At 39.4% G+C, this 18,791-nt stretch overlaps 1 protein-coding gene across 1 annotated transcript in view; it reads right to left on the bottom strand.

The window, feature by feature from the left end:
• LOC126514134 (NACHT, LRR and PYD domains-containing protein 1a-like) overlaps positions 1 to 14,324 on the bottom strand; it is a 56,260-nt gene extending 41,936 nt beyond the window's left edge. The window contains exon 1 of the mRNA XM_050162879.1: positions 14,186 to 14,324. Within this exon, the coding sequence (XP_050018836.1) occupies positions 14,186 to 14,324 (139 nt within the window). The remainder of the gene's footprint in view (positions 1 to 14,185) is intronic.
• Between the last annotated feature and the right edge of the window lie 4,467 nt (positions 14,325 to 18,791).

Raw genomic sequence — 18,791 nt, 5'->3', positions numbered from 1 at the left:
GGAAATGGGAGGCTGGGAGGAGGTGGAAACTTTTCTTTTCTTATTCTCAATCAAATAAAAAAAAGAAAAAAAAGAAATAAAGAAATTAAAATCTTCCTTGAATTCAACAAAAATGAAGGCACAACATACCCAAACCTGTGGGGCACCATGAAAGTAGTGCTAAGAGGAAAGTTTATAGAAATAAGTGCCCATATAAAGAAAACAGAAATAGCTCACATTAGTGATTTAACAGCATACCTGAAATCTCTAGAACAAAAAGAAGCAGACTCATCCAGGAGGAATAGAAAACATAAAATAATCAAATTGGGGGTTGAAATCAACAAAATCAATACAAAGAAAAAAATAAAAATAATCAATGAAACAAAGACTGGTTCCTTGAGAAAATCAACAAGATTGACAAACCCTTATCAAAACTGATCAAAAGGCAGAGAAAGAACACCCAAATTAACAAAATCATAAATGAAAAGGGGACATAACAACAGACACTGAGGAAATTCAGAGAATCATTAAGTCTTACTACAAAAAGTTGTACTTCACAAAACTGGAAAATGTAAAAGAAATGGACAATTTTTTAGATAGATACCATGTAGGAAAATTAAATCAGGACCAGGTGAGCAATTTAAATAGATCTATAAACTGTGAGAAAATAGACGCTGTCATCAAAAACCTCCCAACCAAAAAATCCCAAGGCCAGATGGTTTTAGTATAGAATTCTACCAGAACTTCCAAGAAGAGCTATTACCTATACTCCTCAAAGTGTTCCACATAATAGAAACATAAGAAATATTGCCAAATTCTTTTTATGAGGCTACAGGTACCCTGATACCAAAACCACCCAAAGACTCAACCAAGAAAGAGATTTATGGACAAATCTCACTCATGAACATGGATGCAAATATACTCAATAAAATACTGGCAAACCGAACCAAAAAATCATCCACCATGATCATGTTGGTTTCATCCCAGAGATGCAGGACTGGTATAACATATGAAAATCTATCAATGTAATCCATAGTATAAATAAACTGAGAGAAAAATCCCTATGATCATTTCATTAGATGCTGAAAAAGCATTTGACAAAATACAACACCCATTCATGATAAAAGTCTTGGAGAGATCAGGGATACAAGGAACATATCTTAATGTAACAAAAACAATATGCAATAAGCCAACAGTCAACATCAAATTAAATGGAGAAACTCAAAGCAATTTCACTAAAATCTAGAAGAAGACAAGGCCGTCCACTCTCTCCATTATCTCTTCAACATAGTTCTTGAAGTTTTATTCATAGCAATAAGACAGCAAAAGGAGATCAAGGGTACTCAAATGGGAAAGGAAGAAGTCAAACTTTCATTACCTGCAGATGATATGATAATATGTGTGTGTGTGACCCCAAATCTCTACCAGAGAATTCCTACAGCTGATATATATCTTCAGTGATGTGGCAGGATACAAGATCAACTCAAAAAAATCAGTAACCCCCTATATACAAATAATAAAGAGGCTGAGAAATAAATCAGAGACATCCCCTTTCACAATATCCAGAAATAACATAAAATATCTTAGGATAATACTAACCAAAGAAGTCAAAGACCTATTTGACAAGAACTTTAAGTCTCTGAAGAAAGAAATTGAAGAAGAGACCAGAAAATGAAAAGATCTCCCCTGATGTTGGATAGATAGGATCAACATAGTAAAAATGGCAATCCTACCAAAAGCAATCTATAGATTCAAAGCAATCCCCATCAAAATCCCAACACAATTATTCACAGACCTTGAAAGAATAATAATCAACTTCATACGGAAAAACAAAAAAACCCAGGAGAGCCAAAACAATCTTGTACAATGAGGGAACTTCTGGAGGCATCACTATCCCTGACATCAAGCTCCATTACAGAGGTAAAGTAATTAAAACAGCTTGGTACTGGCACAAAAACATAGAGGTTGACCAATTGAATTGAATACCCAGATATTCATTCACACATCTATGAACACCTGGTTTTTGAGAAAGAAGCTAAAATTATACAATGGGGAAAAGAATGTATCTTCAGCAAATGGTGCTGGTATAACTGGATGTCAGCATATAGAAGAATGAAAATAGATCCATATTTATGCCCATCCACAAAACTCAAGTCCAAGTGGATAAAAGACCTCAATATAAATCCAACCACACTGAACCTGATAGAAGAGAAAGTGGAAAGTAGTCTTCAATGCATGGGCATATGAGACCACTTCCTAAATATAGCCCCAGTAGCACAGACACTGAGAGAAAAAATAAATAAATGGGACCTCCTGAAACAGAGGAGTTTCTGTAAAGCAAAGGACATAGTCAATAAGATAAAAAGGCAGCCTACTGAATGGGAAAATATCTTAACCAACCCCACATCAGACTAAGTACTGATCTCTAAAATAAAGAACTCAATAAATTAGACATTAAATTCTAAATAACCCAGTTAAAACATGGGGTCCTGAATTAAACAGAGAATTCTTAACAGAAGAATCACAAATGGCCAAAAGATACTTTAGGAAATGTTCAAGATCCTTAGCTATCAGGGAAATGAAAATCAAAACAATTCCAAGATACCATCTAATAGCTAAAATCAAAAGCACTAATAATAACTTATTCTGGGCAGGATGTGGAGTAAGGGGAACACTCATCCATTGCTGGTGAGAATACAAACTTGTACAACCACTTTGGAAATCAGTATGGCAGTTTCTCAGAAAACTGGGAATCAACTTACCTCAGGATCCAGCAATAGAACTCTTGGGCATATATACCCAAAAGATGCTCAATCATACTTCAAAATCATTTGTTCGATTATGTTTATAGCAGCATTATTTGTAATAGCCAGAACTTAGAAACAATCTAGATGCCCCTCAACAGAAGAATGGATAAAAAACTGTGTCACATTTATGCACTAGAGTATTACTTAGCAGTAGAAAAAAAACAATGACACCTTGAATTTTGCATGCAAATGGATGGAATTAGAAAACACTATCCTAAGTGAGGTAGCCCAGAACCAAAAAGATGAATATGGTATGTACTCACTAATAGTGGATACTAGCTATAAACAAAGAACATTGAGCCTATAGTCCATGATCCTAGAGAAGCTAAGTAATAAGGTGAACCGAAAAAACAATATATAGACCCACCTGGAAATTGGAAACAGACGTTATTAACTGGCATGGTTGGGAGCATGTGGGTGTGGGAAAGGGGAAGGGTAGGAGGAGAAGAAGAGGGAAAAGGGGGAGGGTAGAGGAGAAGTTGAGGGAATGGGATGATCAAGATGGAGGAAGGACAGAGATGAGAGATAAAAGGGAGATACCTTGATTGTGGAAGCCATTATATGGTTAGCAGACACCTGGCTCTAGAGAAATTCTCAGGAATCCAAAAGGATGACCCCACCTAGGATCCTGGGCAATAAAGGAGAGGGGTGCACAATCTTGACTTACCCTGTAGTCAGACTGATGAGTATCTTAAATATCACCATAGAGCCTTCTTCCAGCAACTAATGGAGGCAGAGACTCACATTAGAGCACTGGACTGAGCTCCCAAAATCCAGTTGAAGAGTGGAAGGAATGAGAATATGACCAAGGAGGTCAAGACAGTCAGTGATGGGTTTGCCCACTGAAACAGTTTGCCTGAGCTAATGGAAGCTCACCAACTCCAGCCAGGCTGGAAAGGAACAAACATAGCACCAAACTAGTTCCTCTGAATGTGGTTGACAGTTGCATGGCTGGGGCAGACTATGGGGCCAAAAGCAGTGGCACCAGAATTTATCCGTATTGCATGTACTGACTTTTTGGAATCCATTCTCTTTGGATGGATACCTTGCTCAGCCTAGGTATAGTAGGTAATAACTTGGTCCTTCCTCAAAGCAATGTGCTTTACCCTCTCTTAGGATTAAATGGGGGTGTGGTAGGAGGGTGTGTGGAAGGAATGGAAGGAGGGGAAGGAGTGGGAACTTGGATTGTTATCTTTCAAAAAAATCTAATAAATAAAAATAAAAAAGTTACCCAGTTTGTGTTTCCAATCTTGTCCGTGGAAAACAAGCTAACACACTTGTTCTCAATGTAACCTGCTCCTTTATTAGCCACAAAACAGTTTGCTGGCTTCCCCTTTTCCTGTCTTACTCCCCCTTCCTTTAACCAGTATATCTGAGGAGTCTTCTCTCTAGTTTGGACCTGAATACATATCTCATGTAGCCTCTTCTTTTGGAGGGAACTCAAGATAAGACAGATAGGAGGATGCCTCATGCACCCGAATCCAAGTTTATCCCTCAGCTCCTGATGGTTGCCCAAAGTACAAGGTGGCTACATATCCTGACTTATCTAAGGTGCTGCAGAAAATTTGGTGAGAGTTTTGAGAATAACATCAGTTCACACAATTAGCCACTGAAAGACTGGCTTCAGGGGCCAGCTTGCCTCTGAAATCAGGATCTCTAGGTCTGGTCTTATTGTCTTCTATAAGAATACGTCTAACACATTCAGAGTGTAGCAAGCTGGATGTGTCTGTTGCCAAGATCTGCCTGACTCAGGCCACACTTTGACCCAAGATGCAAAGGGAGGACTCATCTCTTTGCAGACTATGCTTTCCAAGACCTTCTCGCTAGAACACACCTGTTGCCACATACATGTCTAAATCCTCCTCAGTTCAGCCACACTTCAAAAGCCACTGGGGCAGGGAGATGGTTCAGTAGTTAAAAAGCTTGTAGCAGAAGAATGTAGACTATAATTTTATATCCCAGGACCCCAGGCACATGCTGTGCTTGTATTATGGCTTTCTGTTATTTCAGGCTCAATAAGCTGAAACAAGGGATCCCCAGAGCAAGGTTTTCATTGTTGACAAGCTCTGAATGTGGATGATGGGAAATTTTGCCTCAATGAATATAGAAAGAGAGCAATTGAGGAAGATCCTCGTTATCAATTTAGGATGTCCACATATGCACACAGTACAACTCCTAAGCATATGTATTTGTAGCATTCATATACACATAAATTAAAAGACCAATATTAAAAATCTACAGAAAATGCATGGAAATGGGAGCTACTTTCTAAGTGAGATAAAATGCCACATTTTCTCTGTCAAATGTGGATCATAGCTTTATATATTTATTATTTATGCATTTGTCTTTAAAGCTTCCTTTAAGTAAATTTTGAGAATTTCCTACATGCACACTATATTTACATCATTTCTATCTTTCTAGCTCCTCATTTATTCCCTCTTTCTCACTAAATTTACCATTTTTCTTCATTGATTGTTACATACACACATTCTGCTAAATCCATATATTGCTACTGTTATATGTTTAATATTGACCTCTGGACTGGACGACCTATGAAGGACTCATGTCTGAAGAAGACTGATTCTCCTTCTCTCAGCATCCATTAGTTGACTGTAGTTTTTCATCTAGAGGTGGGACAATATAAGCCTTAGAGTGTTTCTAGAGGTCAGGAAATATAATGAGGCCAAAAGAGAGCTAAAGTAAGGGTTCTAAAAGGGTGCAGACAGAGTAGAATACTTATGATATAAAAATGTGACAAGATCCATGTGGCTTCTTTGGGAGACAAGTCCTGAGGATAGCATGAATGGTTCTCCCTGTGGCAAAGCCCTGGAGATCTTGACCCACTTGGTAAGAACCTGTGGACAGTTCATTGCATGATTCTGGGCATGACTTTAGGAGCTTATGTGCTTTGTGCTTTTCTTGCTTTCACAATACTAGCCACAATTAATCACAGAAGATTATGAAGTTTATTATTACATATTTGCATAACTGTCCTGGTAAGAATGATTTTTAACCATAAGAGTCTTTAAGAAATGCTATTTAATAGATGATATCAGGAGTTAATGGGAACACTCTAGAGACAAGGAATGAAATACAATCATAAAAACCCACAGATGCCTCATTTCTAATAACTGTGCCAATACTGTAAGAAGTTAAGGGAGGTAGACATAAGAACAAGGAATAAAAACAGTGGCAACAGTTAACGTAAAGTTTCCCAGTTATGTTACCTGTATGATAGATGGAAAAACCTGGTGTGCCTCCAGAGGAGAGAGAGTAGTACAAAACATAGAATGGATTGATCCAGTTTAGGTTGGTGAATTGATAATGAGAACACAGCCCCTATCAGATGTAAATGTTAACCACAAGAGACAAAGCTGTCTCTCAACCTGCTGTTAACTGGGCACATTGTTCTATGTATAGATGTGTTTAGTCAGAAAAGTTACTTTGTAGTTTGCAAAATTGTTTATGCTCCTAACAGGTGATGGTTGCTGGTGGAAGAGTTGGGAGATTTAAGGAAAAACAGACAAGGAACAAACACAATTTTTGTAACCATTTTTAGAAACTTAGTAGGCAAAACTGATTATAAAATTGCTCATTTTTTAATTGAAACTGTATATATATAAACAACCCAGGCTATCTGGGGCCACTTATTTGAACAAAAGGGGAACTGAAAGGGTTGTATTTCCCTCTCCCAATTCTAATGTCCCACGTGGTGATATTTTGTTCATGCTCTAACAAATAAAGCTTGCCTGAAGATCAGAGGGCAGAGCTAGACACTAGTTAACCATAGAGATCGGGAGGTCTATACAGACAGACAGGAAGTAATATGGCTGGGCAGAGAGAGAAATGTACGATGGGAGGAGACTGAGAAGTCAGCAAGGTAAGAGTTGGCTGTGGCTGGATCCTTTTTCTCTCTGATCTTTCAGCATTTACCCTGATATCTGACTCCGGGCTTTTATTATTAGCACTGTTTTGAATTGGAAAATCTAGAAGACCTAGGCAAAATTCTGATTCATCTAAGCACCCAAAGCAAAACAAAAAATAGACTAGCAAACTAAGCAGACTAATATCAAATAAAAAGATTAAGACAGTAATAAAATGTCTTCTGATTAAAATAAGCCACGCAGAGATGAATTTAAAGCAGAATTATACCATATTTTCAAACAAGATCTACAACAATCCCAAAAGCACTTCCAAAGTACTTCTATAAATCCAGTTTAACTCTAATACCAAAACCAAAGATACACACCAAAACTCTCAAAAGCTACATGCCAATCTCTCTGACTAGCATAGATGAAAATGTCTTTAACAAAATGCTTGTAAAGAGGATACAGTCATATATAAAAAGATCACCCATCATGATCAAGTTGCTTTTATACTGAGATGCAGGAATGGTTCAACAAACATGTATAAACTAGTTAAGATAATAAAATATACAAATTGGCTTAAAGAAAAAAATTACATGATTATCTTAATGGATGCAGAAAAAGCCTTTGATGACAAAATCTAACATTCCTTCATGCAAAAAAACTATACAGAGAACAGTATGGGAGGAACCATATCACAACACAATGAAGGCTCTATAACTAACACTCAGCCAACATTTTCCTAAATGGAGAAAAACCTCAAAGTAATTCTATTAAATTCATGAATTAGGCAGGGCTGTCCACTATTTTTTTCTCTCTTTAATTTTATTTTATTTTTATTTTACATGTAAAGTTGTTTTGCCTTTATGTATGCCTGTTTACCACATGTGTGCAGTGCCCTCAAAGATCAGAAGAGGGTATAATATCTCCTTTAATGGATTTATAGATTGTTATGGGTTGCCATGTGTGTGCTGGGAATTGAATTCAGGTCTTCTTGAAAGAACAACCAGTTCTCTCAATTGCTGAGATGCCTCTCTAACCCTTGATTCCTTTTCAACATAGTGCTCAAAGCAGTATCTGGTGCAATAAGAGAAAGAAATTAAATGGATACAAACAGAAAAAGAAGTCAAAATATCTCTATTTACCATATGATATGACATTATAAATGAGAGATCCCAAGAATTCCACCAGAAGAATTTCTTAAATGGTCACCAATTGCACCAAAGTGGCAGGATAAAGAAAAAAGTCAACTTAACAAAAATTAGTAACCTTTCTATATAACACCAACAAAAACAGCAAGAAATAGATTGTGGGCAGTTTCCCATTTACAATAGCCTCAATGAAAATAGCATATTTAGGAATAAGTCTAAGAGGTAAAAGAATTCTAAAATGAAAACTTCAAATACCTAAAGAAACTGGTTGAGGAAAACACTAGAAAATGGTAAGAACTGCCATGTTCATAGATAGGTAGATTATTGTGAAAATGACCATTTAACTTCAAGAAATTTACAGATCAAATGCAATCTTAATCAAAATGCCTATAACATTAGCAAAAAATTAAAACTTTTAGGAAAGATTTATTTATCTTATGTGTATAAGGGTTTGCTTGTAAGTATGCATGTGTACCACATGTGTATCTGGTTGCCCATAGAGTTACAAATTATTGTGAGTCTCTCTATGGGTAATGGGAACTAAACTTGGGTCCTCTGTGAAGGCAACAAATGCTCTTAAGCACAGACCAATTTCTCCAGTCTCTGGACCCACCACAACATTCTCTTCTTTTGAGATAGTATCTCTTTATAGCTCTTGCTATTCAGAAACTCACTACGCAGACTGGGCTGGCACTGAACTCTCAGTGATCTGCCTGTCCCTACCTCCTGAGTATTGGGTATATAGATGTGTGCCACCATTCCCACTTCACCACAATATTCTTCACAGAAATCTTAAAAAATCCTAAAGTTCATATAGAGCCACAAAAGAGCCTATATAGTCAAAGTATTCCTGAACTAAACATTGCTGGAGGAATTACCATTGCAGATTTCAAGATTTGTTACCAAGCTGTAGTGATAAAAGAAAGCAGTTTGATAGCAGCATGAAAACAGGCATGTAAAATAGTGGAGCAAAGCAAAAGATCCCAACATGTATAAACCTAGCTACAGTCATCTGATAATTAACAAAGATGCCAGAAATGTACACAGGATAAATGACAATATTTTCAACAAGTGACCCTGGCAAAACTGAATGCATACATTCAAAAGAATGAAACTATGTCACCCTGCACAAAAATCAAACCCGAATGCATCAAAGACCTGTGATACCTGAACACTGCAACTACTAGAAAAAAATATATAGACAATACCCTACAGAATATAGGTGTAGGAAAGGAACTTCCTGAATAGGATTCCATTTGCCCAGGAATTAAGTCCAACAACTAATAAGTAGGACCTCATAAAACTAAAACTTCTGTATATCTAAGAAAACAACAAGTTGAGTAAAGAGGAAGCCCACAGACTGGGAGGGAAACTTGTTATCTATACATCTGACAGAGGATTAATTACAGAATATATAAAGAACTCAAAAATCAAAGAGTTACAAAAATAAATGGTCTATTTAAAAATAGGTTATGAATTTGAAAAGAGTTCTCATAAAAAAGAAATAAGAATGTACAAGTAATATTCCAAAAAGTGTTCATCATCCTTAGCAAGTAGGAAAGTGCAAAATAAAACAACTTTGTAATTTAATTTTACTTCCATCAGAATGGCTAAGATTAAGAAAATAACCAAGAACAAATGTGGGAAGAAGGATGTGAAGTAAACAGAACACTCATTCACTGTTCGTGGACTGCAAACTGTCCCACCTGCTCTGGAAATCAGTGCAGAAAATTTTAAAATAAACTAAAAATGGATTTACCATCTGATTGAGTTATACACACCTTAGCATATGCTCAAACTTCTCAAGATCATACTTCACAGATACTTGTTTGGTCATGGCTACACTCTCTATTTGCACAGCTAGGAAATGGAAACAATGCAAATGCTTCAACTGACAAATGGATAATGAGAATATGGTACATATACAAATGGAGAAGTATTTAGCTGTAAAGAAAATATGAAATCATGAATTTGGTAGGTAAATGTTTGTAACTAGAATATATTATATTAAGTGTGGTAACACAGACCTAGGAAGACACACTCATGTTCTCTCTCATTTGTGGTTTCTAGTTCCAACTCTTCAGATGTTATTGTGTAACCCGGAGTCACTGCAGAAACCAGAGAAGAGAAAAGGGACCATGGGATGTGAATGAGCTCTAAAGAGGGGAATAGAATGATAAGGTTCTATGAAGGAGAAAAATGGGAAAAATGAAGTGTGTATGGGGTTTAACTGGGGAAAAGGGGGACAATATAAAAATAGGGGGGAGGAGAGATAAACAACACTAAGGATATTTTGTTTTATATTTACTTAAAATTGCATATATTATTTCTAAACATATGCACATACACATTAATGAAGATATGTCATTTGGGATAATATTGCTTCTTTAAAAGCCTTAGACTATCTAATATAACTTCTAGTAACGGGCATGAGAAGCCTTCTTTTGGGTTGATAACCAAGGGAGTAAAGGGTATCCAAAAACAATAGAGACTATTGCTATTGCCCTTGGTTGCCACATAGATGTTGAAAGTCCATCCTTATTGCTAAATATACCTCATACTTTCATATAGGAATTGTAGAATTCAAGGTATATGTGATCCAAAATCCTTCTCCCTGAGGACTATCTTTATTAGTTCTGGAAGATGCTATGTGAATTGCCATGGGTGGAAAGCAATCAGTAGTCCTACTATACTGGCTAGTTTTATGTCAATCTGACACAAGCTAGAGTCATTACAGAGTGGGGCTTAGGTTGTGCCACTGGCCTGCCTGGCTCCATTGGATCCAGGCAACTGGGAGAAACCCATAGCCCCACCTGGTGAGCTTGGTCTGAGATGGGAGAAAACAACTATGGGCCTGCCCAGCACTTTTCAGTATAGAGCTGTTAGCACTATTATGCTCAGCAAACATGGTGGGGACATGGTAGAGAGAACAAGAGGCAGAGGGAGAGAGGCAGAACAGTCCATGTGCTGAGGAGAGAGGCAGATCTGAAAAAGGCAGTGGGGAATGGGTTGATGTAGGTGGCCTGGGACCATGGTGATATCTAGGCCCAGACTACTGCAAAGGGCCATGTGTGTGTGATTGTGACCCTGCCGCAATCATGGTCTGTGCGGATACTCCTTGCTCCAGGTAACACCAAAGGCAGCATAGATGCTAAGGTCTGGGCTGCCCCCCTGTGATGGAGGAAGGTCATTGAGCAATAAAGAAACTGCTTGGCTGGTCCTGATAGGTTAAAGCATAGGTAGGAGGAGTAAACAGAATAGAATTCTGGGAGGAAGAGGAAGTGAGGTCAGACTCTGCTCTGCTCCCGGAGAGACCCGACAGCTCTGCTCTCTGGAGCAGAGATGCCATGCTCCGCTCTCCCGGGCAGATGCATGCAATGAAGCTCCTCCGACCCAGGATGGACGTAGGCTAAAATCTTCCTGGTAAGCGCACCTTGGGGTGCTTACACAGATGATTAGAAATGGGCTAAATTAATATGTGAGAATTAGCCTAGAAGAGGCTAGATAGAAATGGGTCAAGCAGTTAAATGAATACAGTTTGTGTGTTGTTATTTTGGGCATGAGCTAGCAGGCAGCAGGGGTGCTGGGGACGCAGCCCCGCCGCTCCTTATTTCAACACCCCTGGGGTCATGTTGGGGTCTGGAGACCATGGTACTGTTGGACTCATGCTGAACTGAGTGGCTGGAACTACTATCTGGGGCCATGTTGATATCTGGGCCCAAACTGAGGATGAGGGCAATATCTAGGTCCATGGTCCTGTTGCAGGTGAGGTATCTATTGATGTCTGTTGTCTGCATTACTACAGGGACTTATTTTAGGAGGAGAGGGCCACTTGTTGATCCTGAATGCTTAGCCCTGAAATAATCACACAGAAACTGTATTGATTAAATCGCTGCTTGGCCCATTAGCTCTAGCTTCTTATTGGCCAACTCTTATTAATTTAACCCATTTCGATTGATCTATGTATTGCCATTTGGCTCTGACTTACCAGCTAAAGTTCCAGCATCTGTCTCTAGCAGGGCTACATTGCTTCAGTCTGACTCTGCCCTACTTTTTCCCAGAATTCAGCCTAGCTTTCCCTGCCTACATAAGTTCTGCCTTGCTATAGGTCCAAAGTAGTTTCTTTATTCATTAATGGTAGCCATAGCACACAGAGGGGACTCCCACATCAACCCATGTAAACCATTTGTGTTGAAGAATGAGGGCTGTGATGAGCCAACTCACCCCACACTGGCTCTGGGAAAGCTGGCACTATTCCTTGCTGGCCCTGAGAAGGCATCTCCTGTGAACCTGGTACAGGATACCTGGTCCTGCATCTTATGTAGAGCTGACCCTGTCATTTAGGAACTCCCACATTTGGTAAAGCAGGCTCCACTCTACACTAGCATGGGAGAACTGTCTCTGCCCCTTGACTGAGGTGGGTGGTCCTAGCAGCCCAAAAATGACCAACTCACCTATCACCCAGGCACACATCAAGGGTTCTGAGCTGGCACACCCTGACATCTACCCCACCTATGAGCTGCTGGAGCCTGTTAAAGGACATGTCCTGCTGAACCATAGCAGCAGGAGCTCCATGACTCAGCAACAGCAGAACATTAAAGAGGAATTTCAGTGAGTGTCCACTACTGATGGTATGCCAGAAGCCAGAGGCCTTGAAACAAACCAACAACTCATTACACAATAAACATTTTCAAGTAAACCTGTTTGGACAAAAGTGTCTACATCATGGTGCACCACAGCTCCCAGTGCCACTAAGATGAATGAGGAGATAATGGAGAGGTGAAAAAGATGGTGCAGCAAAATGTTCCTTCATTGTTTGGTTGGTTGTTTGGTTTGGTTTGTATAAATTATATTTTTTATTTTTTGACTTTTATTTTCCTTTTGGTTCTTTTTAAATTTTTCTTTAGGGTGAACACTGCAAGAATAAAGGGCGGATATGGAGAGATGGGGAAATGAGTGGAATTGGGGTGCTTGATGTGATATTTCTAAAGAATCCATAAAAATATGTTTTTTTAAAGATCTGGTTGAGGGCAAGCCCATTGTACATTTTCTTAATTAGTGACTGATGTAAAGGGCCCAGCCCATTGTTGATGATGCTATCTTTAAGTTTGTGATCCTAGGTTTTATTAAAAATGCAGACTGAGCAAATCATGGGGAACAAGTCAGTAAGCAGTACTCCACCATAGACTCTGCATCAGTTCCTGCCTCCAGGTTCCTGTCTTCCTGAGTTCCTGTCTCAACTTCTTTTGATAATGGACTGAGATATAGAAGTATAATCTGGATATTAGCCCCCCCCCCAAGTTAGGTTGGTCATGGTGTATCATCACAGCAATAGCAACCCTAACTAAAGCACTAACCCAGCTATGACACCTATGAACCATGATTATTATCATGGCAAGATGTTCCTAAGGGTGCAATGGTGACACTTGTATCTTGGTAGTATCCAATAGCTGCCTAATTGGACTTAAAGGTCACTCAACAGGAAGGAAATAATTCCTTGTAGAGTAGACCTAGCCATTAACCCATGGATAGTGAGATCATGGATCTTAGAGGAGATTCTATTCTTGTCACTGTACTAAACCAGTCTAATCCCTCACTGAATTCTAAAGACTTGTCATTACACCCACAGATAAGTGTCGCTCTTCCCCATCATCAAAAAGTTTCTTTTGAAGCATATGGAGACCATTACATAAAAATGTAGAGAATATTGACTGGTGAGAAAAACACCTCCAATCAATGCATCTACAGCAAAATCCTACACCTAATTCTCAGGGAACATTGTGAAAGAGGAGGAAGAAAGATTTTAAGAGTCAGAAAACTATGAACAATGGCCTTTGAGATGAAATTGTGTGCTTATCCTAGAAACAAAAATAAGAACCAGGGCAGCACCCTGGGTTTCTTACTCCTTACCCCTATAGCCTTCTTCAATGTCACATGGGAAAAATGATGCTTTCAGAGTTCCTGCTGAGAAAAGTTCCTGCTCTGGGACCATGAAGCTCACACATCTGTCCTGGATCTACAGTAGTCCTTTGGGTGAGTCTCTATTCTTTTCTGTGAGCCTCAGCATCCCTCATGTGTTTCCTTTTGGAACTGGCTTGAACCTTGTGCTTACCCCTTTTAGAGCCATTTTGTATGCCAGCCTCTCCCCATTACCACATATTCAGAGTTCTTCTTAGAGGGCTGAGAATTTATTTCTACAGAAGAGGGTGTGGAGCTCTAAGGTTCACCTAGGGCCTTCTGTATGCCTTCTAATTCCAGGATATCCTGGACCCTTGATTCCTTTTAACAGGAGTTTAGCTTGCCCATGGAAAACCTGGCAGGAGGGCTCAGTGGTGATGAATGGGTCACAGTAGTGGTGGGTTGGGATCCTTTCTATACTTACTTAGAACCAAGTCCTTCTCTCTTTGGGCTTCAGTCTGTTGCAACTCCAGGTCCATCTGCTTCCTCCTGCCATGGGTGGGGTCCAAGACCTGTTGACCTTCCTCTGTGCCACTTGCCTCTTTGAATGGAGCTGCTTCCATGGTGGTAGAGACCCCAGATAATGACTGTCCATGCAACTCTATCCCATATGGTTTTACATCTCCCTTTTGTTGTTTCTCCAAGCAGGAGTCTGGTGGATTTTGTCTCTGCCAGCCATTTCTGCTCTGTGAAAGGGTGTTTAAATGGAAGTGAAAGGAGGAGAGCTAGAAATAAAAGAGCAGAGCAACTTCTATAGATTGTCCTCTGATCAGAACAACTGAAGGACTCTAGTCTCCCCTGGGGACAAAGACTGTATACAGGTGCAGACGCTTGGGCTTTAAAGGGCAAAAGAAGAAGTCCTGGTAGAAATATTGGGATGTGTTCTTTATGGTTTCAAGGTCAAATGATGCCAGTGGATGTTCTTGTTACTGCGATGACTTACTGGTCAGGCAGGTGTGCTGTTATGATGAATTTGAGGTTTTTCAGCTTGTCTTAAGCTTTCTTCTTTTAGGTTGAAGTTCATATCTGAACCTGAGGATAAATAAAAAGAAGAGGAGGTGTATTTTCTTGTTGGTTGTTTCCTATGGGAGGGAGATAATGTGGTGTGGGAAAATTCTGTATTCTGACAATTATATTTTAAATAAATGCCAATTGGCCAGGAAGGAAGTATAGATGGGACAACCAGACAGGAAGTAGAGGCAGGGCAACGAGAACAGGTAAGGAGGAAGCCCATTCCTCCCCAGTTCTGTCCAGACACCAAAGAAGCAAGATGTGACCCGCCCCACTGAAAAAGGTACTGCGCCATGTGGCTAACATAGATAACAATAATGGTTTAATATATGTTACAAGAGTTAATAATAAGCCTGAGCTAATGGGACAAGCAGTGTTTTAATGAATACAGTTTTTATGTGATTATTTTGGGGCTAAGCTAGTGGGCAGCTGGGGCAACAAGCAGCCCACTCCTACTACAGAATGATACCCATTATAAGATCTTATACAAAGATTGAGCTAATGGACCGATCAGTTTATAACTTATGGAGACCTATGTGTGATTTTCTTTGGGGCTTACCAGATGTGGGAACTGGGCAGGACAGAAACCCCAACAAGTAGGTCCTCATGTTACAAATGGCACCAATGTGTGGACAACTGCATTCACATAAAGTCTCAGACAGCATGGGAAGTAATTCTAGAACAAAATAACAGCATTATGCATGGTTTCTTGGTAGCAGCAATTTCTCAAAGATTAGAGGTTCCTGTTTCTGAAGGCCTGACTCTTCCCCTTTGGCTGTAGTTATCAGTCCTAAGAAAGCTATGTGTGCAAATAGTATATATGGTGTGGTACTTCTGTGGTTAGACAAAACCTCATATTATCCTAGGCTTCCATATTAGTACTTGATAAACTTTTGCCCTAGACTCAAATTTCTCAAAAACAAGTCCCAGAAAACAAATCTGAATCTGATCTCCACCCAGAAATGTGCAATTGTGATCATCTGCTTTTTTATGATAAGGATATGACTAGCAATATTGTTTCTGTACCTTGCTTATGTAGTGAAGGATTATTTTCTGATCATCCTGACTGCTCAATCATGGCAAATCAGACCAGCTCTTTATTTGTTTCATCTTTTTGCAGTTTTACCTTCTAAATCCCTTCTTGGTGGCATGCCTAAGACTTGGTTTCAAGACTTTCATCCTGCTTGCAGTAGCAATAAATCAATTTAATTATAATTGGATTGAGTCTATGTTTTTTCCTGATAGCTTTGAACACTATAACATCTCTCAATAAACTGCCTTGCCATAAGTCATCAGTCTATAAAGTCTTCCTGATCAGCAATTGCTCTTGCCTTTTTATTTGCCATCTCTGGCACTCCCACTTAACACCTCACTATTTGAGATCCTTGTTTCTGAAGGTTTGGATCAAGTTGCACCTAATATGAGTTACAAATACAGTAAAAATCATCAAGAGTGAGACTGGCACCAGTTTGCATCCCTCCCCTTTCCATCTGCTCCATGCTAGGGCCCATAGTCCCAGTAGCTTTACATGAGGCCAGAGTGGTTCTAGGGACCACATGTCTTACCACCCACTTAAACCCCATTAAGCCTGCCCAACAACCCAAGATTCTTTTTTCCTGGACTCCATATTCTGGCCTTCAACTTCAAAAGAAGACTAGGCTTTTATTGGCAGCCAGAATAGTCCTAGAGACCCCAGTAAAGATATCACCAATTGTGCTCTGATAGTATTTAAAGTCTGCCAGCATCCCCAGACTGTACCCCCTATGCAGGCCTGCATATTCCATCATATAAATTTGGACAAAGTCTTTGGCTTTACCGAAGGACAGGCTGGATGCAGGGACTCTAATCCTGGCAGAAAATTTCTGCTACACTAAAGGCCACACTGTACTAGCTATCCCAGAGGCTAAGCAGATACTTGGAACTGTAGGGGCAGTGTTGGCACCCAAACCCCCAGAAGTTTTGCAGGCTCCCAAAACCACAGGACCTGAAGATTTGCTAGTAACCAGAATCCTTGACCTCTTAGGCCAGAAGACCAGAGAGGAAAGAGAAATGAAGGAATAAAACACCCATCTAACAAAGACAAATGCAGGAATCAACACCTATACCTACAATCGTTCTAAACATGATGCCTAAATGGCAGAGTAAGAACACAATCAATAACAGAAAAGACAATATGGCACCACAGAAACCAGCTTTCCTATTACAACAAAACCTAAACAATCCAACACAGCTGCAGTACAAGAAAATAGCGTTAGAAACAACTTTATGAATATAATAAAGGACCATAAGGAAAAAAATGAAAAAAAAACTTAAAGAAATTTTGGGAGAAAAACAAACAAATATTGGAGAAAATCAGTAAATGTTTTAAAGAATACCAAGAAAGCCATGAAAAAATCAACAACAGGTGAAAGAAACAGTCCAATACACGAAAAAGGAAATAGACATAATAATGAATACTGTGGGAGCTCCTTCCACACCTTCAGCCAATAGCCCTTAAGATACCAGCCCATTTGGGCATAGTCTCTTATATTATAAATGGAGCTGTAAAGTTTGCACTCGCTCTCTTGCTTCCAGCTCTTGCTTTCAGCTCCTAGACTCTGTTCCTGTCCCCATTCATACAGAGGACTGTGATCTAGGATGGTGATCTGTAAGTCTCTCCTAAATAAATAACCCTTCATTATACACAATTCTGAACTAGTGTGTGGAATTATTTTGTAATTTCTGCCATCAACTGGCACCTGAACATGGGGAACAATCCACACTCTGTGGGATTGTTCTGCCAGCCACATGGCACATTGGGCACTGATTCTCCCACTCATGACTCTAGTTGGCACTCAGATGCAGCAAGCTGCTGCTCAGTGCTCCCCAGCTTGTGACCCAAAAGTTGTCTCTCTGTGCATTACACACCGCCCGCACACTGCTGCCTGCAATCCCCATGGTGTACACAGTCCACAACTCACACTGACAGAACACTTTGAGTTTTCTTTTTTTTTTCTGTTCCCCAAATCTCAGAATAGTTTATTACCTTAATAACTGCTCTTAATTTGTTAAACAAAGCATATTTTTCAGTACCTAAGTAAGCAACATGTGCTGTTCACCGCTGATAATTTCTCTCGGCCATGTGGCTGCAACTGCAACACCTGCTGACCAATAACAATTATTACACCTTGCCGGGCGGTGGTGGCGCACGCCTTTAATCCCAGCCCTCGGGAGGCAGAGGCAGGCGGATCTCTGTGAGTTCGAGACCAGCCTGGTCTACAAGAGCTAGTTCCAGGACAGGAACCAAAGCTACAGAGAAACCCTGTCTCGAAAAACAAAAACAAACAAACAAAACAAACAAACAAACAAACAAAACAATTATTTCACCTACTCCAGACAATTAGGAAACAGCCTATTCCAATACTCAGTAATACAGTTTTGGGTATATACCCAAAGGATGTTCAGTCATACCACAAGGATATTTGCTCAGCTATGTTCATAACAACATTTGTCATAGCCAGAGCCTGGAAACAACCTAAATGTCCCTCAATCAAAGAATGGATAAAGAAAATGTGGTACATTTACACAATTGAATACTACATAGTGGAAAAACGACATATTGAAATTTTCAGGCAAATGGATGGATCTAGAAAACATCATATTGAGTGAGGGACCTAAACCCAGAAACACAAATATAATATGTACTCACTCATAAGTGGCTTTTAGACATAAAGCAAAGAAAAACCAGTCTACAATTCACAACCCCAAAGAACCCAAACAACAAAGAGGCTCCTAAGGGAGACATACATGGATATAATCTACATGGGAAGTAGAAAAAGACAAGATATCCTGTGTTTATTGGGAGTGTGGGGATCATGGGAGAGGGTAGAGGAGGAGGGGAAGAAGGGAGGGGAGTGGATAAAAATATATAGCTCAGTAAAAGCAATAAAAAATTAAAAATATAGAACACGAGATTTGATTCAACCAAGGCATATATACTAAAAGCTTTGTTCTCCTCTGTGAAATATTTGTACAAATAT

The sequence above is a fragment of the Alexandromys fortis genome, unplaced genomic scaffold, assembly GCF_014885135.2.
Source record: "Alexandromys fortis isolate MF-2015 unplaced genomic scaffold, M_Fortis_MF-2015_v1.1 scaffold_84, whole genome shotgun sequence".
Lineage (NCBI taxonomy): Eukaryota > Metazoa > Chordata > Mammalia > Rodentia > Cricetidae > Alexandromys > Alexandromys fortis.
This window is presented reverse-complemented; position numbering and strand designations above follow the sequence as displayed.